This window comes from Ruditapes philippinarum, unplaced genomic scaffold, assembly GCF_026571515.1.
Source record: "Ruditapes philippinarum isolate M1 unplaced genomic scaffold, ASM2657151v2 ctg4983_1_1_1_1, whole genome shotgun sequence".
Lineage (NCBI taxonomy): Eukaryota > Metazoa > Mollusca > Bivalvia > Venerida > Veneridae > Ruditapes > Ruditapes philippinarum.
This window is the reverse complement of record NW_026860383.1, coordinates 216,667-226,751: the sequence shown is the minus strand read 5'-3', so window position 1 is coordinate 226,751 and position 10,085 is coordinate 216,667. Positions and strand designations below refer to the sequence as shown.

At 30.3% G+C, this 10,085-nt stretch overlaps 1 protein-coding gene across 1 annotated transcript; it reads right to left on the bottom strand.

The window, feature by feature from the left end:
* Positions 1 to 2,292: 2,292 nt before the first annotated feature.
* Positions 2,293 to 9,358, bottom strand: LOC132759846 (uncharacterized). Its single transcript, XM_060751706.1, has 5 exons — positions 8,944 to 9,358; positions 4,592 to 4,652; positions 4,125 to 4,424; positions 3,183 to 3,310; positions 2,293 to 2,737 (listed from the first exon to the last, which is right to left on the bottom strand). Exons 2-5 carry the CDS (start codon positions 4,644 to 4,646, stop codon positions 2,450 to 2,452), a joined length of 771 nt encoding a protein of 256 aa, XP_060607689.1. The 5' UTR covers positions 4,647 to 4,652; positions 8,944 to 9,358; the 3' UTR covers positions 2,293 to 2,449.
* Between the last annotated feature and the right edge of the window lie 727 nt (positions 9,359 to 10,085).

The following is a 10,085-nucleotide window of genomic DNA, read 5'->3' as shown; positions in this document are numbered from 1 at the left end:
TAAAAAACGGGAACATAATGCATTTAGCTAAAAACAATGGAGTTAATGAAAGGTGTACATTCTTTAATAAAATGGAAAATTTGAGAACAAAAATATTTTAAGCTAAATAATTAATACAAATTCTTTATAAGGTGATTTATTTGGTGAAAGTTCTTCACTTACTTATCAAGACCATTTAAATCCCTAGTGATTCTACTATAATCCAGGGCACATGTTTTGCGTCTATTTAATACCTTGATTTGTGTTTAACATTAGCTTTGACTACAATATATAATTTAAAACATAATGAAAATTAATTTTCTATGACCCCAAAGTGCGGTCGTTTTCCTGATGTTAAAAAATGCATATGTACCTGTTTAACGCACTTTGGGGTCAAAATTGGACACCAAAGTGCGTAACGCACTCTGGGGTCGGACCCAAAAGTACGTTACGCACTTTGGGGTCGGACCCCAAAGTGCGGTGTTACAGCGCAGTAATCATATAAGTTATTTTTCATACTGTAATCATGACTCTTTGATATTTTAACATAAGTTGACTTGGTGACTTAAAGGTCCATTCGGCCGACAGTAAATGTTATTCTCTGAATTTATGTATCGCATTATTTATTTACACATGTTACTATAGTAAATTGAAGTTCTTGTCTTATCTTATCTTATGTTATATGTGTGTCATATGTTAAATTATGTACGGTTATGTCCTGGACAATCATCTTATAACCTGTTGGTATCTCTAATTATGTGACTGTGTCTCCTAATTTAGCTATTTGTAATAGGCTGTAGTTAAATTAAAATCTTGAAAATCGTAAGGTATAAGTAAGCCACATTAGGGTGAAAATGTATCTTATTATGTGATAGGTACGCTTAAAATGGTGATAGTGTTTTAGAAAAGTCATAATAATGAGACATTATCTTCTTTGTCTTTGTAAGTAAAACATTTTTTTCAATATTTAAAACGTATCTTATTGGTGATAATTAACTTTTTATATTGTGAAAGTATTTCCTTATAAGAGATAAACAAAACAGGCATAGTGACGTATCCGTAGAGAATTGAAAAGAAAACATATATCTTGAGCAATTAATTTAGATCAACACTGTTCTTCCATTTATACACATTTATGCCATTTGATAACGTTAATCAAAAGGCATTATAATGTGAAAAAGACGTTATAACGCGAACCAAGATGGGTAATATTTAACGGGAACTCCAAAAGTGCAATAGTGTTTATTTAATATCATTGAATTAATATAAATGGTATTGAATAACAGCTAATACGCCTTTGGGTTCCCGATATAACGTCTTATATTCAAGTAATAACGCCTTCTGGTTCGCGTTATTTCGCATTTTGTTTTGCGTTCTTCGCCTTTTGTTTCGCGTTCTTACGCCTTTTGATTCGCGTAAAATAAAACGAACGCGTTTTTGCGTAATACGGCATTTTGATTTGCGTTGTTATGCATAACTACGCCGTTTTTCGTCGCTTGTTTCGCACAATTACGCCCTTTTTGTTAAAACGCATTCGATTGCATGGCTACGCCTTTATTTGCGCTATTACGCTTTTTTGTGTGTGTTATTTAAGAAATAATATATTCTAAACAGTGATTTTATCGCTAAATACATCACGAGGGCGTAACCCGAGAAATATTATAATACGTATCATTACGACAAACAGTGACTTTTTTATCAAGCGATACAAGCACCGAGTTGGATATATTATTTTATTTCTAACACGACATCAACTGTTACAAATAAATGCTGCCGCACGGGATATTAAGCAAAGTTGCTCCTGATCTGTCTCCGTATTTATCATTTTAGTGGTTACGTCACATGTCTTATGATTACGTCACGTGTCTTAATAAAGAACGTCAACTGTGATTGTATTTGCATAACAACACACACTTTCGGTCCGTTTATGTAATGCGGGTCGTGTTAGAATACGCCTTTTGATTAGCGTTTGAACACCTTACACATATTTCAATTGATTTCCTTTTGATACCTTTAGGCTTTTGTACAGCCTTAGAAAAAAATTGAGCATAACATATATAAGTATTTGTCATTTACGCATATACAATTATACCTGAATGTAAACAGTATGTTTGACCCTATCATAGTTTAGAAAAGTCATTAATTAAATAACATTTAAATGTTTGATATCTTATTAATCAACAAAATGATAAATAAAAATTGTGAACGCTATTCCGGGCTTTCTCTTAAATAAGTAATGTAATACAATATAAAAAGAAACTTTATATAAAGTAAATAAGTTTAAATTAAGGGAATTTTGAAGAATCACGAATTAATACGTGCGCGGATGCTCCATGTATGGGAGCATTATCGTAAGATATGAAAGTGAAAAAAAGAAGTTTTTTTATTAATTGCCCTTCTGAGCGACATAGACAAATATAACGCCTATATAGAGTTATTGAGTTATTTGTTCATCTTATTATTGATCGAGTTATATTGCAGACACAAAAGCACAAAGCAATCGTATTTGTGTGTAGTGATCAAACTTGAACTCACCTTTAACTGTGTAATAATATCTTGATGTTAACGTTAGTTGCAAATTTGTCGGCTCATGATACAAGTTCACTTTAAAACGACCGGTTTTAGTTTCATATCCAGATGCCTCACTATGCTCAATTCCAATTGTTCTCTGTCCATTAACATCAGTGTCGCAATTTAAACACGAGGTGTGGTCTGTTTTGTTGAAAAAGCTTGTATCATATTTTTCTTCCAATCCGTCCTTGAACACGTTAAAAACATTGCCATTATTAACGAATGTTGGATTTACATCGTTAAGTATTACATTTTACTTAGACGGGTACGGAAAGTACTGGTTTGATGTTATACGTATCATACAAGAACGGTTTTATTGAGAAAATCGCTTTCTGTAATGGCGTTTAGCATTAAACTAATCTAGAATAGCATTACAAATATACCGTGTGCTCAATGAATATAATCATAAAAAAACGATAAGAAAATTCATATCAGCACCTTGAATGATTCCAAAAATAGGCTTTTAATGCTAATGTTTAAATATCGTTCTATAAAGAAAAATCAGCATTTCTAATGATAAACAGTTATTTTTGTCTTGGTACTTACTTAATACAGCAAATATAGCAGTGGAGTGCCTCTATTATGTAAGAGCATATTATAAGGAGTTCTAAGTTTAAGTTTAAAATACTTACTACAATGATATACCAATCAGACTCCACGTCCGAGAAACCAGAAATACAACCAGTTGTTACAGAAATAGTTCCGTTGCTATTGTTCGACCCTGGCTCTGTCATTGATGTTGGGAAAGTCGTATCGAAAACTGAAATATACACTTTTTTATAGTGTTTTTTTTTTCTCTCTCTCTCTCTTTTCGGACTAAGTCCGTCTGAGAACTGTTAAACTTTAAAAAGGGAAAAATCTGATTACAAGTAAGACTGTCAATGGTAATTTTAAAATAAAAATTTGAAATCAGGTAATGTCATTGGCCATTGTAACATTAGTATATACGTATACTATGAAGGATTATTGTATGAAAAACATACACTATGATATGATAAACAAGATAAACAAGGAAAGGCGGCGTTCAGTGAACGCAACCCACAAACGACCTAGCAGCAAATCAAATGTCAACAAAAAAGTCCAAATTATTAAATTATCTAAATGAAACAAATTTTGTGTTAAATGTATCGAATATTTAAATCTGTGAAACGTTCTGTCCCTTCGTAATCATTTTACATTCGTTTTTTAAAATTTCATAAATTGTTATATTAGTGTAAAGCTAATTCAATTTATAACTTGCAGTTGTTGTCACAATCACGAGAGTACCAATCACGCTTAATACTATCAGTAGATTAGATTCAGTGTTTATGATTACATGATATTGACTGTAAGTTAAAAATGTTTATAATAAATATATCTATGGATATTAATAAAGCAAATATTAATCTGTTAATAAATACTGATTATTTTATTTTATACAATTATTTATTTATCTTTATTTATTTATTTATTCATTTATTTATTTATTTATTCATTTTATTGAATATTTTCTCTTTATTTTATTTTTTGTCTGTTTTGATTGTTTAATATACTTCAAACGGAGACAAATAGATAAAAGTAAAATGAATACCCACTTATAGAAGAAGGTACTATCGACCGCATTATGCTTCCATCACTCGGGTCTTTGCAGGCAATTGTTGTGCAGTCAGAATAATTATATGAATTTATTGTCATCTTATAAACATTTTCAGTCATGTTCATCGAGTATCGGTACCCACTGTACTGGGGTGCGCATATTGAAGACAATACACAGTTCGAATTAAAGCCATCATCAATCAACCAGTCGATGTCTGTTCCCGGTGCGTTTTTACAAACGCAAGTCACATCAGATGGTATCAAAGGATTAACGCTTTCACACGTTAGATCGATACCAACTAAAATCAAAGAAATACACATTCAACTTTAAAAGTTGGCAATCATTGTCTCCATGAATATAACATTATTCTTTTAAATAGTTAATCAAAATCTCTTTTCTTTGTCTATTTTCAAATTTATTTATTTTATTTTTTTGCTTATAAAAAAAGTAAAATGCGATACTCACCGATTGCTCTTGGAAGCAAATGCAACACTAAGATCAGTTTAGTAACAGAATGCATTTTAACCTGAAATTAAATAAAAATATATCTTAAACTGCATATATATTTAAATCAACAATGATGACATGTCAGTGAATTCCAACATCAATCATTTCATTGTATTCAAATTATTAATTGCGTCTGGCTATAAACATAAATGTATATCACAAAATAGGTTCTAAATATTTAAATATATATTGCCATTTTTATACGGGTTACTTGAAGATTTTCTTTTTCAAACAAAAATTAATGAATTACTGTGTCTTTTATTGTAAATCAATCGATGTTTATTGTTATTATTAACTTATATGTTTGGCAAAAGCAGCTAATTTTAACGTGTCATTCATTCATTATTTCAGGAAAATTTGTAGATGTTGTTTTGGATTGTTGTTTTGCAGACGCGCTTTGCAGTAATTGCTTCAACACTGAGCATGTAAAGCGGAAATATTTTTATGGTGCTAACGTGCACTATTCGATACTGAAAAATCGGCAACATATGTAAGATATATACCTTAAAGGACAACTGTATGCAAAATTTAAACAAACTTTACCGTGCGAAAAAATGAGTTATGGCCACTTATCTAAATTTAATCTTAATCGTAGTCCACACAAGCGAAATTATCGTTTCTACCCAAAAATTTATGAAATATGTATAAAACAATTTACCCTAACCTACTCATTTTAAAACGTGTTTGACCATTTATCACAGACCTCATATATCTGAAAAATAATAAACAATTTAAATAGAGACTTTGTTTCCGATACCCCATTAGGTTATTGAATTATTTGGAAAATATACGTTTTATAAAAATCCTTATTGCTAATATTAGAGTGGTCAATGCGAATCACAGTTTTCAGTTTGAAATTTTAAAATGACCACTCAAAATCATATTGATATCAATTTTTTTAGGAATTCAATCCTAAAAAACGACATAAAAGTAGCGTTCGATAGTCAATGTTAGTGTGGTACTAAACAGTTTTCGGATAGAAGCTCTAAACAAACTTGGTGAGATCCTGATACAAATAGGTATATTTGGAGAAAAATGTCTTTAAATGACACGACCTTTTTAAGAGTGATACCATTCGAGTATTCGATGGCAAAAGTGCAGACAAAGTAAACATGTGTAGATGTCGATAATACGATATGATAGGCAATAAGTGGTGACCAGACATGTTACATGTTCCATGCAAAAAAAATATTGAATATTATGCTGACATCATGCGCTGTTTGGAAGGTATCATTATAAAACCTTCTTTTATGCAAATGTCACGACAAATTTAGCAATTTTTTTGCTCACAAGCATGTTTAATTTTGAAATAAAAGCAATTCAGCAAGCATGGATACACCTTAAAGTGTTTAAATATTAAACAAACTTTGACCTTAATAATAGTGAAAATAGTTGTTTACTCATATTCGTTTTTGTAGTCTTTAGGTTATCATTGCCAAGAAGAACATTTGTAAAAAAACGACCTTTCCTTTATTCAAATTGAACATTGATTTTTATAAGTAGTCGGTTAGAACTTAAGATATTAATACATTCGTATAACAATAGTCCTTTAATTGATGACATTGTTGATCATCTAGATATTATCTGCGTGTTATTGTTATGTTAAAATCCTAATTATATTGCTTAATCTTTAACGTATTCATTCCATTGTTAACGTATTCATTCCATTGTTCTAGTGTCTTAATTTTCTATTTAATACTTAATCAGGCCATATTTGGTTAATAAATTCAAAAAGAAATCCTTTGGGCAGGAGATTGGTAATGCAGTATTTAAATGTAGCAACAATTATTAATGCTGATATCTGCACATTTATGTTGAAATATTAGTCTATTTCATTTGCTGTTTAAGTCATTAGATTATCACGATTTTCCTGAAATTGTTCCAAAATTCATTTTAATATCTTTTAGGAACTTGTGGTATACAAAGGGAAACCCCCTTGTAAAGTGTTTTGAAAGACGAATATATATATATATATATATATATATATATATATATATATATATATATATATATATATATATATATATATATATATATATATATAATTCTTATTTGAAAACGAAGGAATAAAATGAAAAGCATATGTGGATCAACATGTATTTTGATCTTTCATGCAATCAAACTTTGATTGGTCCTTTTTACTTATTTTTGCCTCAAATGAGCATATTCCCTCATTCATAACATAATCAAATCATAAAGTTACATTGTTTTGTTTATTACAATCTTGTAACATGTTTACTAATTGTGTTACATGTATATAATTTGAAATGATATGTGCAGATATTAATTTTTCCGTCTACGTTCATATTCTCACTTTAAATCTACAACTTTACAAAGAGCACAACAAAAATAGTGTTGCATACATTGTTCATCTTTGTTTCTTTTAAAGTATAGCCTAACGTGTAGAAATCGTTAACATCTGTTATTTAAAACAAGCTTCTATTTTGAAAAGTTCAATATCCCTTTTTTAAAGCAGCGGACTTCTAGATGAAAAACTGCCATCGTACTAATATTTCAAAATCCCCCTTAAAAAAAACTTTACACTTTAGTTGAAAGAAATCGAAATGAAAATTTTCAGATTTTGTCATTATTACTCTGAAAACAAACAGTTTGCTTTCCCGCTAACCAGAAATACATTCTCTTATTATACTACGGAATTCTTACATCCGTTCTTTTGTAGTATCACGTGATTGCACAAGACAAAATCGCGACCTGTGCTCCGGAACACACGGAATTCGGGATAATATCAAACATAGAGCGAAACGAATAACTGCTTTGGTTTTTATATTTATAGTGATTTGTGGCATTTAAATTATAATCGATTAATAATATCGTATATATAATTATATCATATATATGATGATCAATTTATAGATATAATCTTTAGCTTGAAATATGATTATGGCCTGTTCAATGACGAAAAGTGATATTATATATCACTTTTCGATTATGACACCCGGCATACCGGAGACCGGGATATTTTCCGGACCACTGTTGTGACACGTGACCGTGTTAAATGAATGTTCGTCTAATTTTTTACATTGGCTACTGCGTTAGTAACGTAGTAGATTATGGAAAAGAAAATCCCGAGCTTTTGTCAATATTCTTTCTTGAATTTAGGTGTCAATAATTATGGATTTATACAATAAACCTTACTAGATCAGTATTTACCGTTAAATTGAAATAATTTATTATTTATTTCATCTTTTTTTATTTTACTATGATTGTGTGTCCATTTCGCCAAACTCATTCAATTCAGTGCATCTAGCATCCTTTATCTGCGATCATTTATCTCAAGGGTTGAGCTAATACGCTAAGAAAACAAACTGAAGGTCAGCGGAGAGCGATACATGACCGTAGGGGCGATTTTTTTTTAATTTACAGAACATAATTAAACATAGAAATACGAGTCGTAGAACCTATTACAGTAGATAAAATAGATCAATGTCATCGATGAAAATGAAATGATCGATACGAAAAATATGCAACCTAAGTCTTATTCAAATTTCCATCAGGAACACCCTTTCAAAATAAAATCATGAGAGAGAATCATTGAATCCCGTTTTGTATATAATGGGTTGCGTAGATAAACTCTTAACAAGAAATACTTTGTTCGAAACGATTTGACCAAAAGTTAATGAAATATCTAGAGGAAATGACATTTTTGCTATTAATTTTGTTTATCTATTACACGAACTAAGAAAAAGTCAAAATATTATTAACTGTATACAATAATGTATTTTTATCGAGGGCAATTTAATAGAAGAAATTACTCCTCATAGAACTTATCACTTTACTAAACTTGCTACTCAATTACAAATGAAATGCATTACTTCAGGTATGATTAAGATATCAAAATAGTTCACACATGGGTATTTCAAAAGCGAACACAATTAGTCAAATATACTTACAAAAGGAAGTATCAAATCAAAGCGCATATTTTAAGTATTATTTATTAAATATAATATTATTAGGCGTACCGAATACCGATTTTTTCGGCCATCTAAGGTTTGCTTCGGATTTCAGCATTTCAGAAGAACCCCCAAACTAGCAGTTGGTATATGCAACTGATTGTTAGCCGACCTATATATGTGCCAGGTAGAAGTCATTTAGCTTAATGAATTTGTAGTAATAAGATATAAATTATGATAAATAAATAACTTAATTTAATCCCAATTTATGTAGATAAACGTTGAGAAAACTTTAAGAATATCGATAATAAATCAAACAAAAAACGCAAATTACTTTTCATGATGTTTAAAATAAGGAAACTAACAGATAAGATAAAGATAAAATAAACAACATCTTACCTTTTACAACTTCTTTGTCACTTTATTTATTATACTTTTTGTATTTCATAAACATAACAGCTGCGAATAAAATCCCTCCTATGCATTTATTGGATTCAAGTTGGATCAATTATAATCAAATCGACAATAGCATGTTGAATTCAAACGTGACTTATATAGAACAATTAATAGACATAGTTTACAATGAACTGATCGATCATTATATTATAGCATGTTTAAGACATTAAATTAGTTTAGGTTTTTTGACAAATTTGTCACGTATTTTGGAAATATAATGATATCGATGAATCTCGATCTTTGTTCGTTGTATTTTTTTTTTCGAAAATAAAAGATAAACTAGCCACCACTAAGGAGATTGTTTTCAACGATTGAGCATTTTTGAATCAAAATTGGCAACAGTACTTTTAAAAATTCAACCCTCCTTTTGTGTTTTTAATAAGGTTTAAATATAAAGACTAAGTTATTCATTAATGTTCCTAATTAGTACGTCGTGTATTGTGTGCAACCTTATTGTATGGATATGGCAGTTATAACAATTATATATTACTTTAAAACATTGTTTTAAAAACATGTGCTTTGCAATGCGTCAAAGTGCCAGCGCGATATTTAGCTCCTAAAGTTGATATAATTGCCCGCGAATCATTAATCTAGCTTTTAAAGGATATAATATCCTCCAGTATCATACCTGATATTTCTTTTTGTAATTTCTTAAGAGAGTGGGGACGTCCGTGGCCGAGTGGTAAAGATCGTTGATTTCAAACAGCTTTCCTCTCAGCGATGCAGGTTCGAGCGGCAGAAGCGTTGCAGGTTTCTACATGTGAGAAAGCTTCCAAGCAAGCTTATGTCGCTCCTAATCTTGTCTTACAATCGGCAACATCGGTACCTTAATATTTCTATATTTTTGTGAATATCGCCTAGTAAAGTTAGTTCGTATGATTTTAGACAAAGGGCCGTAGGTTTCTTTCAGTTTAACTAGTGGAGAATAGTGCCATTTTGTGCATTTTACCAGACATAGGCTGACACCTGAGTACAATAAACGACCTTCTGTATAATACCTTAATAGCTTCCCAACAGGATATAAGTAGGTTTATTTTTTTAATAGATAAAGCGTTTTAATTTAGCGGTTATTAATGCATGACCGT

Bases quoted from the DNA above. Each gene is read 5' to 3' on its own strand.
- LOC132759846 (XM_060751706.1), bottom strand. From the start codon at position 4,646: ATGCATTCTGTTACTAAACTGATCTTAGTGTTGCATTTGCTTCCAAGA. The intron at 3,311-4,124 runs GTGGGTATTCAT...TGTATATTTCAG, and splicing joins GATAGTACCTTCTTCTATAA to TTTTCGATACGACTTTCCCA. The intron at 2,738-3,182 runs GTAAGTATTTTA...AACGTGTTCAAG, and splicing joins CTGATTGGTATATCATTGTA to GACGGATTGGAAGAAAAATA.